Below are 22,877 nucleotides of genomic sequence, written 5' to 3'. Positions count from 1 at the left end.
TAGGCTATGGTCCATAGAGTCACAAAGAGTCAGACAGAACTGAAGCAACCTAACTGCATGCATGCGTTTACCCAAAAGGTGTCAATAGACTCAGAATAGTAATTCATTAAGAATGTTTTACATAAATTAATAGAAACTCATAGTTTTGGAATTCTATACTGAGTATGTGCATATTATACTCCAGGTATTTTGCTAAGTGCTAAAAAACTAGTTGATCTGATCATATGGACCACAGTCCTGTCTAACTCAATGAAGCTAAGCCATGCCGTGTGGGGCCACCCAAGACGGACGGGTCATGGTGGAGAGGTCTGACAGAATGTGGTCCACTGGAGAAGGGAATGGCAAACCACTTCAGTATACTTGCCTTGAGAACCCCATGAACAGTATCAAAAGGCAAAATGATAGGATAGTGAATGACGAATTCTATAGGTTGGTGGGTGCCCAGTATGCTACTGGAGATCAGTGAAGAAATAACTTCAGAAAGAATGAAGGGATGGAGCCAAAGCAAAACAAATACCCAGTTGTGGATGTGACTGATGCTAGAAGCAAGGTCCGATGCTGTAAAGAGCAATATTGCATAGGAACCTGGAATGTTAGGTCCATGAATCAAGGCAAATTGGAAGTGGTCAAACAGGAGATGGCAAGAGTAAACGTTGACATTCTAGGAATCAGTGAACTAAAATGGACTGGAATGGGTGAATTTAATCAGATGACCATTATATCTACTACTGTGGGCAGGAATCCCTTAGAAGAAATGGAGTAGTTATCATGGTCAACAAAAGAGTCCGAAATGCAGTACTTGGATGCAATCTTAAAAACGACAGAATGATTACTGTTTGTTTCCAAGGCAAACCATGCAATATTACAGTAATCCAAGTCTATGCCCCAACCAGGAATGCTGAAGAGGCCGAAGTTGAACAGTTCTATGAAGACCTACAAGACCTTTTAGAACAAACACCCAAAAAAGATGTCCTTTTCATTATAGGGGACTAGAGTGCAAAAAGTAGGAAGTCAAGAAACCCCTGGAGTAACAGGAAAATTTGGCCTTGGAGCACTAAATGAAGCAGGACAAAAGCTAATAGAGTTCTGCCAAGAGAACACACTGGTCATAGCAAACACCCTCTTCCAACAACACAAGAGAAGACTCTACACATGGACATCATCAGGTGGTCAACACCGAAATCAGATTGATTATATTCTTTGCAGCCAAGATGGAGAAGCTCTATACAGTCAGCAAAAACAAGACCAGGAGCTGACTGTGGCTCAGATCGTGAATTCCTTATTGCCAAATTCAGACTGAAATTGAAGAAAGTAGGGAAAGCCACTAGACCATTCAGATATGACCTAAATCAAATCCCTTATGATTACACAGTGGAAGTAAGAAATAGATTTAAGGATCTAGATCTGATAGATAGAGTGCCTGTTGAACTCTGGACGGAGGTTCGTGACATTGTACAGGAGACAGGGATCAAGACCATCCCCATGGAAAAGAAATGCAAAAAAGCAAAATGGCTGTCTGAGGAGGCCTTACAAATATCTGTGAAAAGAAGAGAAGCGAAAAGCAAAGGAGGAAAGGAAAGATATAAGCATCTGATTGCAGAGTTCCAAAGAATAGCAAGGAGAGATAAGAAGCCTTCCTCAGTGATCAATGCAAATAAATAGAGGAAAACAACAGAATAGGAAAAACAAGAGAGCTCTTCAAGAAAATTAGAGATATCAAGGGACCATTTCATGCAAATTTGGGCTCGATAAAGGACAGAAATGGTATGGACCTAACAGAAGCAGAAGATATTAAGAAGAGGTGGCAAGAATACACAGAAGAACTGTACAAAAAAGATCTTCACGACGAAGATAATCACGATGGCGTTATCACTCACCTGGAACCAGAAATCTTGGAATGTGAAGTCAAGTGGGCCTTAGAAAGCATCACTACGAACAAAGCTAATGGAGGTGATGGAATTCCAATTGAGCTATTTCAAATCCTGAAAGATGATACTGTGAAAGTGCTGCACTCAGTATGCCAGCAAATTTGGAAAACTCAGCAATGGCCACAGGACTGGAAAAGGTCAGTCTTCATTCCAATCCCAAAGAAAGGGAATGCCAAAGAATGCTCAAACTACCGCACAATTGCACTCATCTCACACGCTAGTAAAGTCCTGCTCAAAATTCTCCAAGCTAGGCTTCAGAAATATGTGAACCGTGAACTTCCAGATGTTCAAGCAGGTTTTAGAAAAGGCAGAGGCACCAGAGATCAAATTGCCAACATCCGCTGGATTATGGAGAAAGCAAGAGAGTTCCAGAAAAACATCTATTTCTACTTCATTGACTATGCCAAAGCTTTTGACTGTGTGGATCACAATAAACTGTGGAACATTCTGAAAGAGATGGCAATACCAGACTACCTGACCTGCCTCTTGAGAAACCTGTATGCAAGTCAGGAAGCAACAGTTAGAACTGGACATGGAACAACAGACTGGTTCCAAATAGGAAAAGGAGTACGTCAAGGTTGTATATTGTCACCCTGCTTATTTAACTTATATGCAGAGTACATCATGAGGAACGCTGGGCTGGAAGAAGCACAAGCTGGAATCAAGATTGCCGGGAGAAATATCAATAACCTCAGATATGCAGATGACACCACCTTTATGGCAGAAAGTGAAGAGGAACTCAAAGGCCTCTTGATGAAAGTGAGAGGAGAGTGAAAAGGTTGGCTTGAAGCTCAACATTCAGAAAACAAAGATCATGGCATCTGGTCCCATCACTTCTTGGGAAATAGATGGGGAAACAGTGGAAACCGTGTCAGACTTTATTTTTTTGGGCTCCAAAATCACTGCTGATGCTGATTGCAGCCATGAAATTAAAAGATGCTTGCTCCTTGGAAAGAAAGTTATGACCAGCCTAGATAGCATATTAAAGAGCAGAGACATTACTTTGCCAACCAAGGTCAGTCTAATCAAGGCTATGGTTTTTCCCGTGGTCATGTAATGGATGTGAGAGTTGGACTGTGAAGAAAGCTGATCGCCGAAGAATTGATGCTTTTGAACTGTGGTGCTGGAGAAGACTCTTGAGAGTCCCTTGGACTGCAAGGAGATCCAACCAGTCCATTCTAGAGGAGATCAGTCCTGGGTGTTCATTGGAAGGACTGATGCTAAAGCTGAAACTCCAATACTTTGGCCACCTCATGCAACGAGTTGACTCACTGGAAAAGACTCTGATGCTGGGAGCGATTGGGGGTAGGAGGAGACGGGGACGACAGAGAGTGAGGTGGCTGGATGGCATCAATGACTCGATGGACATGAGTTTAAGTGAACTCCGGGAGTTGGTGATGGACAGGGAGGCCTGGCATGCTGTGGTTCATGGGGTCGCTAAGAGTCGGACACGACTGAGTGACTGAACTGAACTGAACTGAGGGATAAATGCATGGTAAAACAGACTATGCACCTTTCCCAGTTGAGTTACAGTCATGATGAGGAGACCAATAGTCAAATATGCAATTGCAGTGAAGTAAGTTAAAGATTACAGGATTAATCTTAGTACAGACATCCAACCTAGTCCAGGAAATGCAAAAAAACGGTTTTCCAGAGGAAGTGATGCCTGAACTGTGGCTTTATATATAAGTAAGGAAGCTCTAATACTTTGACCACCTCATGCAAAGAGTTGACTCACTGGAAAAGACTCTGATGCTGGGAGGGATTGGGGGCAGGAAGAGAAGGGGACGACAGAGAATGAGATGGTTGGATGCCATCACTGACTCGATGGACATGAGTTTGAGTGAACTCCGAGAGTTGGTGATGGACAGGGAGGCCTGGCGTGCTGTTTTTCATGGGGTTACAAAGAGTCGGACACGACTGAGTGACTGAACTGAACTGAACTGAACTGAAGCCCAAAAAAGAGGGTCAGGCTATGAGGAACAGAAAGAAATTGTAGGTAAACAGAATGATATATGGAAAAATGCAGATAACAAAGCTAAAGAAATTCAACAAACTTGAGCACTATGTGACTGGTTTGAAGTTTGGGGAGAACAGTAGGTCACTGAGAGAAGAATGCTGTGGAACTTTCTAATGATAATTATTTTGGCTCCAGCATAGGAACACCCTTTAATTTGAAGTCATAGTCAAATTCTATGCCTTTTGACTGAAAGTGAACAGATGAATAATAGATTTGCAACAGTATGTTTATTCTTATGTCTTTTACTAGATACTTAAGAGGGCTCTTCCCATGTTGCTTATGGAGATGTGAATTATTTTAAAATAAATTATTAGATATATTTTCAGTAGTGTAATATCATCATAGTTTTTGTTAATTCTTCCTTTATTTTAAAAATTAAGTTTATTAAAAATTAAAAGTATATGCATCTCTTTCTCTGTTTTAGAAATAAAAACAGGAGACTGTTTCTGATTTGATTACATTTAAGTTTTCCCACTGTTTTTTTTTTTGAGTTTTGGTTACTCAAATATTGGTTCTAATGTATTTGAACAAATAATTTAAAACACTAAAAGAAAATCGAATGCATATAAACCTAAAGAAATATTTTTTTCTCATGTCTATGCAAATATTATTGATAATATAATGTGTGAAAAGATTACTCTGGGGAAATTTTTAGAAAAATATGCACTTACCGTAGCTTCACATATTAAGATAATCATGTTCAAACTTCTGAGAAGATTTTCTGTTTATCCAGGAATGTATTTAATATTTTAAAGCATATTTTCACTATTTCCCAAATTTATTTGTTCATAGAATTCTTTTTCCATGTATCAGAGGATTTGCATGTAACTGTTTCCAGGAACAAAATATGACTTGACTTGAAAACCTCACTAGTTATTAAGAGCAACAGCTCAAGAGCCAGAGATCTGAGTTGTAATTTCAGTTCTTTTAGGATATTGTGTATGCCTAGCATAATGTTGAGCTTCCCTGTGCCTCAGTTTCTTCATTCTCACAAGTAACCACAAGCATGGAATGTTACCATATAAAAACCTTAAAATAGTGCCTTGAGAAAGGAAAACACAAAAAAATGTCAAATTTTATTACTAACAAGTTGAAGAATGGTATTTGTGAAAACAAAACATAAAATTCAATAAAAATTGAATATTAATTGAATTAGGGGAACATACCTCTTTAAGGTCACCAACTCAGTGGACATGAGTTTGAGTAAACTCTGGAAGATGGTGAAGTGCCAGGGAAACCTGGCACTCTCCCATTCATGGGGGTCACAGAGAGTCGGACATGACTGGGTGACTGAATAACAACCTCAATGAGACTTTTATTTTTTCTACCCCAAAGACATTTCACTATCCCATATTTTAGTTATGTTTATAAAGAAATTATTTTGTAATATAGCAAATAACAATGACCCCTAGATTTTATCACAAATATTATATAACATTTGGCATTATCTTCTGACAGAAAATACTAAAACAGCATACTGAAAATTACATGCCTCAAAATGATATTTTGGAGAAGTTGATTTATCCCCTGTATGTGACTAATTTCTAACATAGTCATGAAATCTGATTATGTTAATATATAAAACTTTGCAATCGTATTTTGCCCTCAAATTGATCTTTTACAAAATAAAAATTATTGAGTGGCTTTTCATCTTTAAGAGTTGATTGATCTAATTTTAAATGGTATTAAAGAGCAAGAAAGCTACTTTCTTGATTAGTTTTGCTATGGTGACATTGTAGTAAAATGAGATTTTCCCATGTGACAAATTGTGGGCATTTGAGAGCAGTATTCTATTACTTTGAACTATAGCACAGCTAATTGTTCTGAGCAGACAGCAAACCCATGGCCCAGATCTTGACAGTATGCCTCTCAACCTAAATGGAAATATATCTTAAGAATATTAATGTGAATGTGTGTTTGTGTATATGCATGCACTTAATTTGGTAAAAAATAAATAAATAAAGTAGCATAATGTTTGTTTTTCTTCCTTAGGTGTCCATCTTCAGTTTGTAAATTTTTCTACAGAAACCATACATGATTATTTGGAAGTAAGAAGTGGATCCTCAGAAACTAGTACTGTTATTGGGCGACTTAGTGGTCCTCAAATACCATCTTCCCTGTTTAGTACAACGCATGAAACCAGCTTGTATTTTCACAGTGACTATTCACAAAACAAACAAGGGTTCCACATTGTATACCAAGGTGAGTGGAATAATACAAAATGAGAGCTTATTTAGGCTCCAGACAGCTATTAGCACTCTAGCTCTTAAGTATTTTCTGTGTTGTGTTTTAGAAAGAAAAAAGGAGTCTAACCAAGGCAAGTGGCTTCAGTTAGGAAGAGTTTTAAATAATGCAAATTTCAGGCAACCAAATGTGGGGAAATGATGTCTTTTTGAGGTCTTACAAATTCTAACCGTGAAAAAAGTATTTAATTCATTTTAAAACACAATCAAATAAAACAAATCAAGGCCAGGCAGTCAGACAGGGCATGGGGAAATATAAGATTGAGTCTTTGCTTTTATATCAAAATGAGTGTATTGAAAAGATATTTTGTGGTGCTCATCTACTATATATGATAGCATTCTACTGCTTTGAGACTATGAAATAAATAAATACTTTGTCAATCATATTATATTAGGTCTATTTTCATTATAAGTCTGCTGCATGACCTTAAGCATGAATTTCATCACTTTAAAATATAAAGCTTAGACTCTGGAAGACATAGGCTTAAATGTGGATTCTCTATGTTCAGTCTTAAGTGATGTAGGGCATAAGTTCATTTTTTCATTTTTATGATAGAGTTAGTAAGAATACCTCTCAGATAAGTTGTTTTAAACTTTGTGATGGAATGATTGTAAAATATTTACTGTGCTGTATATCATTAGTGATTATTTAGTGCAGTTTTTGTTTTGGTGTTTTCTGTTTGTTTTTGCTTTTCACTGTCATTTCAGATCTTAAAAGTCTGAGATTTAAAAGTAAATGTTTAAAGTTATGATATTTATTCAAACAATGCAATTCCAATGATTGTAATATTCAACCAAAAGTAACAAACTTTAATTATATCACTGCTTTAATTATTAAAGGATTTAACGATCATGTGATTTTTAAAAAATTTAAGTTTTCCCTGAGTTCTAGTTGATTCACAAGTAGGTGATATTTTTGGACATGAACTCCACCAGAGCAGGGATCTTTGTGTTGTTCATTGATGTGTCTCAAGTGCCTAGAAGAGTTAAAGCACAATAAATATTTGCCGAATAGAACTATATACATAAAAAGAAATTTAAGAGTAGTTAAATTTTGACTGTGTGGATCACAGTAAACTGTGGAAAATTCTGAAAGAAATGGGAATACCAGACTACCTGACCTGCTTCTTGAGAAACTTATATGCAGGTCAGGAAGCAACAGTTAGAACTGGACATGGAACAACAGACTGGTTCCAAATAGGAAAAGGAGTACGTCAAGGCTATATATTGTCACCCTGCTTATTTAACTTATATGCAGAGTACATTATGAGAAACGCTGGGCTGGAGGAAGCACAAGGTGGAATCAAGATTGCCGGGAGAAATATCAATAACCTCAGATATGCAGATGACACCTCCCTTATGGCAGAAAGCAAAGAAGAACTGAAGAGCCTCTTGATGAAAGTGAAAGAGGAGAGTGAAAAAGTTGGCTCAAAGCTCAACATTCAGAAAACTTAAGATCATGGCATCCGCTCCCATCACTTCATGGCAAATAGAATGGGAAACAGTGGGAACAGTGACTTTCTTTATTTTGGGGGGCTCCAAAATCACTACAGATGGTGATTGCAACCCTGAAATTAAGACACTTAGTCCTTGGAAGGAAAGTTATGACCAACCTAGACAGCACATAAAAAGCAGAGACATTACTTTGTCAACAAAGGTCTGTCTAGTCAAGGCTATGGTTTTTCCAGAAATCATGTATGGATGTAAGAGTTGGACTATAAAGAAAGCTGAGTGCCGAAGAATGGATGCTTTTGAACTGTGGTGTTGGAGAAGACTCTTGAGAGTCCCTTGGACTGCAAGGAGATCCAACCAGTCCACTCTAAAGGTGATCAGTCCTGGGAATTCATTGAAAGGACTGATGTTGAAGATGAAGCTCCAATACTTTGGCCACCTGATATGAAGAGCTGACTCATTTGAAAAGACTCTGATTTGGGGAAAAATTGAGAGAAGGAAGGGAAGGAGACAACAGAGGATGAGATGGTTGGATGACATCACCAACTCAATGGACATTGGTTTGGGTAGACTTCAGGAGTTGGTGATGGACAGGGAGGCCTGGCATTCTGCGATTCATGGGTTTGCAAAGAGCCGGACATGACTGAGAGACTGAACTGGAACTGGAACAAAACATCAAAGTCAAATCACTGTACTCTACACCTTAAATTCATGCAGTGATATATATGAATTATAAAACTGAGAAAAATTACCTTTAAATATGGTTTTAAATTGAAAGGATTTAATAGAATAATATATTCTAATTACTAATAATCAAATGGTATACATTTACCCTAAATTGAAATGACTTTTTGGATTTGATATATTTTGCTTATAGAATACTAATTCAAATGTAAAAGACAATTTAAGCATTTAACATCCTTAAAGGACTGTTCATTAATTCTGAAAACTTTAGAGTATTAAATTTTAAAATATTCTAGTAGTATCTTAGTTAACAACTTAGGGTACCTTCCGTTCCGTTCCGTCGCTCAGTCGTGTCCGACTCTATGCGACCCCGTGGACTGTAGCCTACCAGGCTTCCCGGTCCATGGGATTCTCCAGGCAAGAATACTGGAGTGGGTTACCGTTTCCTTCTCCAGGGGATCTTCCCGACCCAGGGATCGAACCCGGGTCTCCCGCATTGGAGGCAGACGCTTTAACCTCTGAGCCACCAGGGTACCTTATTCAACCTTAAATGTAAATTTCTGATTTGGGAAATTTAGAATTTAATGGGCTCAATGTTAATTTGGTCAATTTTGTGGTTACATAGGAATGTCCTTTTCTTTGTGAAATAGAAGTGATGTGTCAACTTATTCTCAACTAATTTGAAAAGAAGAAAATGTGTTCACACGCATACACACACACACAGATGTAGATGGGGACAGGGTTAGGGAAAGAAATAGAGGATGATGAAGATGTATCAGAGTTAACCACTGGGAAACCTGGCTGATGGCATAGTTCTTACTGTTGCAGTGTTCATGTAACTTTGGAATTACTGAAAAATAAAAAAGTTTTTAAAAAAGGAATTTAATGGTCAATAGAAAAATAATCTCTGCAGGTAATTTAAGTTTTACTAATTATATATGGTTTTGAATTTCTTAAAAATAAATATTAATAATATATGAGTATATATACTGTTTATAGGTTCAAAATTTTTTCAGCAGTGTTTATTAAGCACCTAATATGTAAAAGGGTGTAAGCAAAGCTCTTAGGATGCAGTGATAAAAGCAGGAACTTTGCTCTCATGTATAATGTAGAACAACATTAGTATGAACAAATAAAATAGTTGTGCTTCAATGCCAAGAATATTATGATGGCTGAAGTACAAAATTTGTATTAGAAGGAAATTGTTTCCTAGTACTTTATATTGTTAAATAACTTCTTTAGAAAAACTTGATACAGTGTGATTTATTTCTTTTAGAGGGAAAATTAGCTTAAGAAATTTAGAAAGATTCAGAATTAGGCTTACACACATATTTATTTTATTTTATATATATGTGCTATAACCAGGAAGCAATTGCATTCTAGGTAAAGGGATCAAGTATGTTTGATTGAAATTATGGCTTTAAGGGTAATTTATATTTTCATTGGGGCTTTCCTGGTGGCTCAGAGGTTAATGCGTCTGCCTCCAATGCTGGAGACCCGGGTTCGATCCCTGGGTCGGGAAGATCCCCTGGAGAAGGAAACGGTAACCCACTCCAGTATTCTTGCCTGGAGAATCCCATGGTTGGAGAAGCCTGGTTAGGCTACAGTCCACGGGGTCGCAAAGAGTCGGACACGACTGAGCGATGGAACAGAACGGATATTTTCATTGAAACTTTAAATAGATTTCATCAGTGAGTGAATAAACAATGCATTTTAATAAATTATGCTAAAATTTTTATATGAAATTATAGACATAAGAAATATACAGTCATTAACATCACTTCTATAAACCCAAATTACTATTTTTAACCAACTGCAAGCAGCACTACATCTATTTTGAAGATTGCAAGTAGTACCCACTTGTGGTCTTTCATAATTCAGAAAGGAAATATTTCTTTTTTTTATGTTTTTCAGCCTATCAGTTGCAAAGCTGTCCTGATCCACGCCCATTTCGAAATGGTTTTGTAATTGGCAATGATTTTACTGTGGGTCAAACCATTTCATTTGAATGTTTCCCTGGATATACACTGATTGGAAATTCAGCCCTCACTTGCCTCCATGGAGTAAGTCGTAACTGGAATCATCCACTTCCAAGGTGTGAAGGTATGCTTCTAACTTGAAGCTATCTTTTAGGTGATATAATCTGTGTTTAATAATTCTTGTTTTGGTACTCTTTTTCTGTTTGTTTGTTTTCTTCTTCAAATGCCATGCTAAATATAGAGTCTTCCTTTCAGTTGAAGAATTATAGTTAACACAAAGACCTTAAAACTCCATAATAAAGAACTGATTTTGTCATTCTTGAATCAGGAGTTCTATCCTTCTCTATTGGCTATGTGAGTGCATGTGTGTTTGTTTAGTAACCATTCTTTTATAAACCAGTAGCCCAGATACTGCTACTGAATTTGGGCTCATTTCTTCTAAAATAAATAAAAATGCCTTGGACCTCTTATAAATCCTGATATTTATGCATGATATAAGACAAAAGTTGAACGGTATATATATGGATAAAGTATTTGAAAAAAGAGAATACAATGTAATTTGCTAATCTAGTGATAGTGAAAAACTATGTAGAATACCTCATGCTGAAAAATAAATAAACATTCATTCTGTTTGGTTCATGGTTTCCAGCTTCATTTTTATATACCCTAACTGAGGTGGAAATGTAACACAGACATCTTTTATACTGTCTAAGAGGTATGAAATGTTTGCAAATTTTTTTTTAATCAATTTACTATGATTCTACTTAAACATTGCATCTTTTCTGTAGCTCTTTGTGGAGGGAATATAACTGCAATGAATGGTACCATTTACTCTCCTGGGTATCCAGATGAATATCCAAACTTTCAAGACTGTTTTTGGCTTGTAAAAGTACCCCCTGGGAATGGAATCTACATCAACTTTACTGTCCTACAAACAGAACCAATCTATGATTTCATCACTGTATGGTAAGCCAAGACCTCTGTTATTGATTGATTCAACTGTGTATAACAGTGAAATAGGATACGAGTAAAAATGTATCATGGTCCTCTGTACAGATTGCCATCTGATGCTTGAACTGGTGTGAATAACTGAAGGTGACAGTGTGTTTTGCAGAATAAGACAGATAAGAAAGATTTCAGTTTGTTCACCCATGAAATAGCTAAACACAGAACAAAAACTTTTTGGGTGGAAAAGATCAAATTTGATATTAAAATAATGTGAAAAACCTGGGAATTAAATCAGAGTAAGTTTATGGTAAGAAAGTTCTGTATTTCAAAACTAGTGAAATTTAAATGGCTATATTCCAACAAGTTGCTTAATAAAGCTACTGAATTTCTGTCATAATAATTCATCATATTATTTTGTATTATTATTATCCTATTAATTGAAATCTCTCTAAACTATAAAGAAAATATATGAATTAATTTTTTACAGTTTGTTAATTGAATTACTTTATGACTTCTAAAATTCTTTCTAAATTTAACAGTCTATGATTCTCAAGATTATTTTGAAGAAAATAAAAGGAGGGAAAACCTCGAGCATTGGGAGGATCTGGATTGTGACAATTAAGGAAGCCAAGGCAATTTAATTAATTACAGCTAACATGGGTGGGGAGAAGGAAATGGCAGCCCACTCCAGTACTCTTGCCTGGAAACTCCCATGGATGGAGGAGCCTGGTAGGCTGCAGTCCATGGCGTCGCTAAGGTTTGGACATGACTGAAGTGACTTAGCAGCAGCAGCAACATGGGTGCATTTCATTTAACTGAAAATGTGATCTATTTATCACTTTACATTTTAAGTATTTTATCACCCAAATAAACATACACCAATATGATTTGGCACTTACTGATTATTTCATCTACTGCATCTTTATAACTCATATGTAATACTTTCATTAAACTTTGTGTGAAATTTTCCCAAAACATCAATCTCATTCTCCCTTCCCCCTCCTTGCCCTGTCTCTCCCCTGTAGGGATGGACCAGACCAAAACTCACCACAGATTGGACAGTTCAGTGGCAATACTGCTTTGGAATCAGTCTACAGCACTTCAAATCAGATTCTAATCAAATTCCACAGTGATTTCACAACAAGTGGCTTTTTTGTGCTCAGTTATCACGGTTGGTATCATCTAGGTACTTCTGTTTGATTTGGCAATGTTTGAAATTGTCATGGAAAAATTTAGTATAATATATATTTAGCCAGTGATTGAAAAGGTATTAAAATTTGACAGTTTTTTTTTTTAATCACTTCAAATACTTTTACTTGCAATGACCTCTTCTAAGCATTTAGGGACATTAAAATGTGAGCAAATGGAAATAAAAAATAAATCAGTCAGTAATTATCCCAGTAGAAAATAATCATTTCTTGCAAAGAAATCTCTAAAAGAGAACCAGCTGTTCATGCTTTATTACATGTAATTTTGAAGCATCAATAGATTTTTTTTTCAATACAAAATGTTTAATCTATTCAACCTGCTGTGAGTCTTTCTAAAATTAGCATCAAATAACTTTACGCTTTGGATCATATCACTCATTCATTTACATTCTCTTGTTTCACAACTGTATCTATTCTAGAATCTTATAGTTTTAAATGACTATTCCAGATCATTAACTACATAGCTTTTATTCCTGCAACATAATTTATGAAGAATTGTAATTTCAGTTCTTTGTATAGAATTATTCTGGGTTCTCTCTTCATAATATTCACTTTCTTAAAAGAGCATTCAGATGGTTTCAGAGGTTTTTTAATTTATTTTTATGTTAAATTTTGTTACATTATATATATGAAAATAACTTTTATATTTAGTGAAAATGAAACCATAGTGACTATATTCTTTCATCTCTTATGACCATAGTTTCATAAACTCATTCTGTTTCATATGACTTTGTCAGACCTGTTCTATGATCATTTCATAAGATTAAGATGCTGCTAAATTAATTTTGCAAAAATTATATTAGAATTTTCAAGGTAAACATGTACCTTGTACATTACATTAACAAACAACTTAATGTTTTCTTCTTTTTTTAACACAAAGTAAGAAAATCTTTGATAGTCAAAGATTATATTATGTGAAAAATGTGACAAGTCAAATATGGTTATGAACAAAAACACTTAAAGTACATTTGGTACAGAAATATCTAGAAAAAAGACCAGAAAATATTTGATTTTCTTAACCTCAGCAATTATCAATCAGTAGATAATGCCCAATTTGTGCTTCTGTAGTGGCCAGAGCTACATGTATACTGCAGCATAGCGAATTAGAAAATGGGGAGATCAGTTAGAAAACTATGACTTAGGCTGTTTACTTTTTTAGTAACTCAACCTTTTTCAGTAACTCATTAGCCTTTTTCAGTAAATTGTTCATTGGTGCTCGCAGTATGTAGTACAGTCTAAAGCAGCAACAATAGCTTTAATACTTTGAAAGATAATCGTAGTTTGAGAACCAAAAGCTAAATGATTTCTAAGTTCAAAAGATGAATTCATTGCTGAAATATATTCTGTACATTTTCTCTCTTCATGATTCCCTACATAAGTATTTATTAGTCTGCATCTTGCCTGAACAAGTGAATAAAGAAAGGACAGTTCATTCAGTGGCTCAGTCATGTCCAACTCTTTGTGACCCATGGACTGCAGCATGTCAGGATACCTTGTCCATCACCAACTCACGGAGCTTGCTCACTCATGTCCATCAAGTTGGTGATGTCTTCCAACTATCCCATCCTGTTGTCCCCTTGTCCTCCTGCCTTCAATCTTTCCCAGCATCAGGGACATTTCTAATGAGTCAGCTCTCAGCATCATGTGGCCAAAGTGTCGGAGCATCACTTTCAGCATCAGTCCTTCCAATAAATATTCCGGACTTATTTCCTTTAGGATTGACTGATTTGCTCTCCTTGCAGTCCAGGGGGCCCTCAAGAATCTTCTCCAACACCATAGTTCAAAAGCATCAATTATTAAGCACTCAGCTTTCTTTATAGTCCAACTCTCATATCCATACATAACTACTGGAAAAACCATAGCTTTGAATATATGGACCTTTGTCAGCAAATAAAGCCTCTGCTTCTTAATATGCTGTCTAGGTTTGTCATAGCTTTTCTTGCAAGGAACAAGAATTGTATAATTTCATGGCTGCAGTCATCATCTGCAGTGATTTTGGAGCCCAAGAAAATAAAGTTTGTCACTATTTCCATTGTTTCCCCCATCTGTTTTGCCATGAAGTGATGGGATTAGAAAGTGCTGCACTCAATAGGCCAGCAAATTTGGAAAACTTAGTAGTGCCCACAGGACTGGAAAAGGTCAGTTTTCATTCCAATCACAAAGAAAGGCAGTGCCAAAGAAATTTCAAATTACTGCACAGTTGTACTCATCTCACATTCTATCAAATAATGCTGAAAATTCTCCACGCTAGACTTCAACAATATGTGAACCGAGAACTTCCAGATGTTCAAGCTGGATTTAGACAAGGCAGAGGACCAAAGATGAAATTACCAACATCCGTTGGATCATAGAAAAAGCAGCAGAATTCCAGAAAAACATCTGCTTCATTGACTACGCCAAAGCTTTTGACTCTGTGGATCACAGCAAACTATGGAAAATACTTAAAGAGACCATACCAGACCATCTTAGCTACCTCCTGGGAAATCTGTATGCAGGTCAAGAACCAACAGTTAGAACAGGACATGGAACAACAGACTGGTTCCAAATAGGGAAAGAAGAATGCCAAAGCTGTGCATTGTCACCCTGCTTATTTAACTTATATGTATAACGCATCATGTGAAATGCCAGGCTGGATGAAGCACAAACTGGAATCAAGATTGCTGGGAGAAATATCAGTAACCTCAGATATGCAAATAACACCACCCTTATGGCAGAAAGTGAAGAGGAACTAAAAAGCTTCCTGATAAACGTGAAAGAAGAGAGTGAAAAAAGCTGGCTTAAAACTCAACATTCAAAAAAGTGAAGATCATGGCATCCGGTCACATCACTTCATGACAGATAGATGGGGAAACAATGGAGACAGTGACAGACTTTATTTTCTTGGGTTCCAAAATCACTGCAGATGGTGACTGCAGCCATGAATAAAAGATGTTTGCTCCATGGAAGAAAAGCTATGACCAACCTAGACAGCATATGAAGAAGCAAAGACATTACTTTGCTGACAAAAGTCCATGTAGGCAAAGCTATGGTTTTTCTAGTACTCATGTATGGATGTGAGAGTTGGACCATAAAGAAAGCTGTGTGCCAAAGAATTGATGCTTTTGAACTATGGTGTTGGAAAAGACTCTTAAGAGTCTCTTGGGCTGCAAGGAGATCCAACCAGGCCATTCTAAAGGAAATCAGTCCTGCATATCTACTGTAAAGACTGATGCTGAAGCTGACGCTCCAATACTTTGGCCACCTGATGCAAAGAACTGACTCATTAGAAAAGACCCTGATGCTGGGAAAGGATGAAGGCAGGAGGAGAAGGGGAAGACAGAGGATGAGATGGTTGGATGGCATCTCTGACTCAATGGACTTGGGTTTGAGCATGCCCAGGGAGTTGGTGATGTACAGGGGATCCTGGTGTGCTGCCATCCATAGGATGGGTCACAAAGACCCAACTGAGTGGCTGAACTGAACTGAACTGATGGGACCATATGTCATGATCTTTGTTTTTTGAATGTTGAGTTTTAAGCCACTTTTTCACTTTTCTTTCAGCTTCATCAAGAGGCTTTTTAGTACCTCATTGCTTTCTACCATAAGGGTAGTGTCATCTGCATATATCGGAAAAGGTAATGGCACCCAACTCCAGTACTCTTGCTTGGAAAATCCCATGGACGGAGGAGCCTGGTAGACTGCAGTCCATGGGGTCACTAAGAGTTGGACCGAGCAACTTCACTTTCACTTTTCACTTTCATGCATTGGAGAAGGAAATGGCAACCCACTCCAGTGTTCCTGCCTGGAGAATCCCAGGGATGGGGGAGCCTGGTGGGCTGTCTATGGGGCTGCACAGAGTCAGACGTGACTGAAGTGACTTAGCAGCAGCAGCCAGCAGCATCTGCATATATGAGGTTATCGATATTTCTCTCGGCAATCTTGTTTCCAGTTTGTGCTTCATCCAGCCCAGTATTCACATGATGCATTCTGCATGAAGTGAAGTGTGTGAAAGTAGCTCAGTCATGTCCCACTTTATGGGACCCCATGGATTATACAGCCCATGGAATTCTCCAGGCCAGAATACCAGAGTGGGTAGCCTATCCCTTCTCCACTGGATCTTCCTGACCCAGAAATCGAATCAGAGTCTCCTGCATTGCAGGCAGATTCTTTACCAACTGAGCTATCGGGAAAATAAGTAAATAAGCAGGGAGACAGTATACAGCCTTGAAGTACTCTTTTCCCAATTTGGCACCAGTCCATTGTTCCATGTGCAGTTCTGTTACCTCCTGACCTGCATACAGGTTTCTCAGGAGGCAGGTAAGCTGGTCTAGCATTTCCATCTCTTTAATAATTTTCCACATTTTTTGTTATCCACACAGTCAAAGGCTTTGGCATATTTGATGAAGCAGAAATAGATGTTTTTCTGGAACTCTCTTGCTTTTTCTATCATCCAGCAGATGATAATTTGATCTCTGCTTCCTCTGCCTTTTCTAAATCCGGATTGAGTATCTAGAAGTTCTTGGTTCACATACTTTTGAAGCATCGCTTGGAGGATTTTCAGCATTACTTTACTAGCGTGTGAGATGAGTATAGTTGTGTGGTAGATTGAACATTCTTTGGCATTTCCTTTCTTTGGGATTGGAATGAAAACTGACCTTTTCTAGTCCTGTGGCCACTATTGAGTTTTCCCATTTTGCTGGCATAATGAGTGCAGCACTTAGCATCACCTTTTAGGATCTGAAATAGCTCAACTGGAATTTCATCACCTCCACTAGCTTTCTTCATAGTGATGCTTCCTGAGGCTCACTTGACTTCACACTGCATTATGTCTGGCTCCTGGTGAGTGATCACACCATCATGGTTATCTGGATCATATGATCTTTTTTATATAATTCTGTTTAATCTTGTCTCCTCTTAATATCTTCTGCTTCTGTTAGGTCCATACCATTTCTGTCCTTGATTGTGTCCCTCTTTGCATAAAATGTTTTTTTGGTATCTCTAATTTTACGGTAACCCACTCCAGTATTCTTGCCTGGAGAACCCCGTGGATGGAGAAGCCTGGTAGGCCACAGTCCACGGGGTCGCATAGAGTCGGACACGACTGAGCGATGGAACGGAACGGAATTTTCTTGAAGCTATCTCTAGACTTTCCCATTCTATTATTTTCCTCTATTTCCTTGCATTGATCATGTAGAAAGGCTTTCTTATCTCGCCTTACTATTCTTTGGAACTCTGCATTCAGATGGATAAATCTTTCCTTTTCCTCTTTGCCTTTTGCTTCTCTTTTCTCAGCTATTTTTAAGGTCTTCTCAGGCAACTATTTTGCCTTTTTGCCTTTCTTTTTCTTGGGGATGGTTTTGATCACTGTATGAACCTCCATCCATAGTTCTTCAGGCATACTGTCTGTCAAATCTAATCCCTTGAATCTATTTCTCACTTCCACTGTATAATCATAAGGGATTTGATTAAAGTCATATGTAAATGATTTGTTCGTTGATGGACTCTAAATATCCATAAAATAGTCTTTAGTAAGTATAAAATTCTTATACAACTTAGGAAATATTTCAAAGGGGAAATATCAGAGAAAAGGATGTGTGTGTGTTTGAAAATGTGAAAATCCTTACACAGAAAAATGCAAGGATAACAGTATAATGTAAACACATATAAAATATGAACATGTATTTACATTGTGACTTATGTGAATGCATAAACGTATTTTCTCATTCCAGACCATGTTCCACATGATTTTAATAACCAGGTTCTGAGTCATATATATTAAAAATATAATTCGTTTAGGCATAAGGAAGTTCAAGTATTTGTTTAGGGCTTTGTTTTCAGTTAACTTTGGATTAGTTACCCTTTGGTTTCCACTTTCTTCACCTATACAACACGGTATAGTTGCAGAAAAGATTAGCAAGCTATTGCACATATAGAAATTAATCCAATTACTGGCATATCTTAGGTTGAACCTTATGAAATTATTGGTCAAAAATAGTGAATATTAACAATTTTATATAGTTCAACACACATAAGTGCTTTTATTATTACTATCTTCAACTTTGGATTACAGAGATGAAATAATTAGAGACAATGAATAGTACATGGTTAGCATAGTGCCCAGCAGAATATATGTTCAGTAAATATTCCCTTCCTTACTATATCTTATCTCACATTTTAGATTTTCTAATAGAGTATTTATGTTTATTTACATTTATACTTTAAATTGTATACTAAGGCACAATTGCCAGAGCTTAGAAGATCCTAACATTTGAATCATCTCTGGGAATTTTACCCAAATCTTAAAATAACAATAAAATTTGGAAAGGTAGACAGGGTCATGTTAAAAATTGACAGGTGCCTTACATTCTATCATCCCTAGCAGGATAATTTTCCTAAGGTACAGCTTTTCTTTGACTCACTTTTTCAAGAATGCATGATGCCTTAGCTTTTTTAAACTTACTGTATAATCTGATCCATTGCCTCTTTCTCCCCAGTGCCCACTCTGTCTCCCATCAGATTCTTTTCTTTCTCTCACTGCTTTCTGAACTTCCATTCTTAAATGGTTTCTTACTCATCGTTAGTTCTTTAATTCTCCCTATGTTAAGTGTAATTTCTCCTTGATAATCCAAGCTCATAGGGATCACTACCATCTCGTCTATGATTCCACTTATTCTCTTTTACCAAACTTTTAAAAACTTACAGTATGCTATACTGTTTTATATGCCTAGTATATGCTTGTGAGTTTAATAATAAAGAGTGCTTTTTTGAGGACACAAATCATACTTAAGCTTCTTAGTCTTTATATTTTTATTGAATAAGTAATTATATTGAATTATCTTACAGTGGTATGTGTTCAGATTCTTTTAAAAAAGTTGTCTTATTGAATTTATTTGAGCTGCATTAATGAGAATTTTTACAAAGGTTGTTTTACAATTACATACATGTGTGGTCATCCCTTCTCACAAAAATTTTAAAAAAATCCCGTTAGTAAATTAGTATTGATACAATTAGTACAATTTAATGCAATCTAAAATATAATATTCATGCTTGAGGCTCATGTTTAGAAGCTGTGTGTGTGTGTGCATACTCATTTGTGTCTAACTCTTTTGACCCCTTTTTAACTTGTTTTGACTCTAGCCCATCATACTCCTCTGTTCATGGAATTTTCCAAGCAAGAAGATTAGAGTGGGTTGTCATTTCCTACTCCAGTCAGTAGTTATAGCTGAGGGGCAATATGAGCTCTCATAATGTTTTTTTTTTTTAAAAAAGAAAAACTGGTCAAGTCATTTGGTATATTTTCAGAAGTTAACCAGGAAGATAATTTACCATTTAACACTTAGTTTAATGTCTTTTAATATACCTAAGCTTAGAATGATTTACTCTTCCACTCAGTTTTCTTTATATTCTCTTATTGATTTAATAACTCCTTCTGTTGTGCCCTACCCTTTAAGTCAGAAGTGGATTTTTTAGGACTTGTGTATTTATTTTATAAATTTAACAGATCAGCATTTTCATGTATTTTCCTAAGGTCAGATTGTTCATTTTGGTTTTATTTATTAGTATACTTTAGTATGTCAGAAAGGAGAAAAAAAAAATGTTTTGTTTTTTTTCTTCTCTAACCAGACTTCCTTTATGAGATCTAGTTAGCCATATGTCTTTTTTAAAACACCTTCATAAAGCCTTTCATGATCAAATATAACATTCCTAAAAAGCTTTGGAAAATGAAAATTCTATGCCCTGAAAAAAATAGGGCAGGCTTAAATGGTGAGGTGCTTTATCTCACATATCATATTTCTTCTTCACCTGAGGAAAAGTGTCTCTTTCTGTGTTGCTGTAAGTGTAGTTCTTTAAAGTAAGAGCTAAATTTTCTTGGTATCTGTCACAGAGTCAAGATGGATTTGTCTTATAGTAAATAATAACAGTATTCTTAATCAATGACTTCCTGAAAGTAAATTATGAAAAAATCTTTTTCAACTGCATGTTTTTGAAGATACTGACTTTGTATTAATAGTCACTCTAATAACAATGGCTACCATTTACTGAAAACTTCATGTGCCAGGCACTATTCTAGATGCTTTCCATGCTAATTTTTGTTATAATTCTGCAATATAAGTGTTATTATCTCAATTTTAATCATTAAAGAACTGAAAGAAAGAAATTTGTAATGTGTATAGAGCCAGAGAACTAATAAATAAAAGGGCTGCCAAAAATTCAAAATAGTGTCTTACTTTAAGGAATATTATTGTTTAGTCTCTCAGTCATGTCCTACTCTTTGCAACCCTGTGGACTGTAGCCCACCAGACTCCTCTGTCCATGGGGATATCCTAGCAAGAATACTGGAGTGGGTTGCCCTCTTTTTAAATAATGACAGCAATATAACAGCAACAATAATAATAATAATAGCTAAACTATATTGCTTAGCTTAGCTTAAGTCGCTCAGTCGTGTCCGACTCTTTGCGACCCCATGGACTATAGTCTACCAGGCTCCTCCGTCCGTGGGTTTCTCTAGGCAAAAGTACTGGAGTGGGTTGCATATCCTTCTCCAGGAGATCTTCCCAACCCAGGGATCAAACCCGGGTCTCCCTCATTGTAGGCAGACGCTTTACCATCTGAGCCACCAGGGAAGCTCTCAAACTATATTGAGTTCTTATTAAATGCTAGTCAGTGCCCTAAGCTGGTATTATCTCATGCATGGGTTATATTTAATGTATATGAAGTATAATTTTTCTTTAATTATTTAGCAAAAGTGATTTTCATTTTTAGCAAGATAATAAGTCATCTCATTTTGTCAAAAATACCTCTTCTAATTACAACTTTGAACTTCTTAGTGCTTCTCTTCCCTGGGACCTATATTTTAACAATATGTTGGTGGATTTCTCACAATTTAGTGTGTTCTCTTTATAGTTTCTAGAATGTGCTATGATCTCTCTATGAAGAAAAAAGTCTTATTGGGGGTCCTGACTTATGCCAACCACTATAGTATAGCCAGAATATATATTTATTAAATTAAAATAAAAAATATCATTTTATTGTTTAAATCTATTATCCAGGGTACCTCCTTTTTCAGTATCAGATATTAGGGAATCTCAATTATTATAGAAGATTTTCCTATGAGGATAATACAATTCAGCAGTATATACTATTCATTATTTTCTGTTATTGGTGCAACTTTTGTGAAATAATGGTTTGATATATTGGGTTGGCCAAAAAACTCATATGGTTTTGTTTCTGTAACACTTTATGGAAAATCCAGAGCAAAATTTTTTGCCAACTGAATATACTGAACTTCAGATTGTTTTTAAGAAATGTATTTGAAAGACCTGTAATGTCTTTTAGGTCAACTTTTAAGGTTATTTTGCCTTTATAATGAATCCTGTATTTGGGGACAAGTATATTTAACTCCACAAAGTCTCATCCTAAAAGAGATTGCTGTAGATATAAGGACACATTTTATATAAAACATAAATCAACATTGCTTTGAACTGTGTGACCCCATTGCTTTGCACAATCTAAAGATCTGACCTCCTTTCATATTTCAATAGATAGAGCACTGAGCTCATATAGTGTTTCATTGTTTGATGTCCAGAGAGCATAGGAGATATGCACATCACACAATTATATACATATCTAGATAGATAGATAGATATAAAGCTGAAAAACCAAACTGGTGAAACTGTAATGATGACATGATAATGCCATTCACTTAAATGCCATTTACTTAAATTTCTGCTTAGTGATTAACTTAAGGCATGTCAAAATTACTTGGAATAGTTTGATATTTTGCTGTATGTGCACCCCCATTGATAAGATGACATTTAAATTCTACAATATCTCAGTTACCTCCAGCCAAAGTCAATCAGGAACACTTCTGTAGTTAAACCAATTTGAATTCACAGGTTCACTGTAATGCGGGGGATAACACCCTATGAAAAATTGTGGCGTTTCAGTGAGAGGCTTTTTATAGGCTTTGGACTGTGTAAGATGATTCTGGAAAAGTTTGAAGAATCATGTTTTTCCTCTGGATTTGGTGCTGTCAGAAAATTGGAGCAGTTCTATAATTGTGTATCTTAATCATGTTTCTTCTAGCAGGGAAAGGTGTGGGACACACCTAAAACTGTGCTTGGCATGGGGAAACAGCATTCTTGCATACTAGCTGAAATGTAGGAATCTTGGTCATATTGGTGTTTTCATTTTGTTTTGTGTTCTGTTATCTGTACGTTCAGACATGATTATGGAAGGTCTTGTTTTCTGTCTTGTTCCAACAAGGCCAGAGAGCTATCTGATGTTTGTTGTTACTTAATTTGTTTACAGTAAATAGTAGAAAATCATGGCCTTAAAAGTTACAGCCAGGCCAGCCCCAAGCCACAGCATACAGGACACTTTTGTCTTGTTTTCTTTCCCTTCTTTTCTTTCTTCTTCTCTTTTCAATATGAAAA

At 36.4% G+C, this 22,877-nt stretch overlaps 1 protein-coding gene across 4 annotated transcripts in view; it reads left to right on the top strand.

Annotated features, from left to right (window-relative positions):
- The window catches only part of CSMD3 (CUB and Sushi multiple domains 3), a 1,369,436-nt gene that overhangs the window by 1,222,772 nt on the left and 123,787 nt on the right, over positions 1 to 22,877 (top strand). For all 4 annotated transcript variants that reach the window (XM_088844606.1, XM_088844605.1, XM_088844604.1 and 1 more), the window contains 4 exons: positions 5,941 to 6,150; positions 10,242 to 10,430; positions 11,095 to 11,272; positions 12,280 to 12,425. In XM_088844606.1, the coding sequence (XP_088700732.1) occupies positions 5,941 to 6,150; positions 10,242 to 10,430; positions 11,095 to 11,272; positions 12,280 to 12,425 (723 nt within the window). The remainder of the gene's footprint in view (positions 1 to 5,940; positions 6,151 to 10,241; positions 10,431 to 11,094; positions 11,273 to 12,279; positions 12,426 to 22,877) is intronic.

The sequence above is a fragment of the Moschus berezovskii genome, chromosome 16, assembly GCF_049115385.1.
Source record: "Moschus berezovskii isolate FMDL1 chromosome 16, NW_MosBer_1.0, whole genome shotgun sequence".
NCBI classification, from domain to species: domain Eukaryota; kingdom Metazoa; phylum Chordata; class Mammalia; order Artiodactyla; family Moschidae; genus Moschus; species Moschus berezovskii.
Note: the sequence above shows the minus strand (reverse complement) of the source record. Positions and strands in the feature narration are given on the sequence as shown.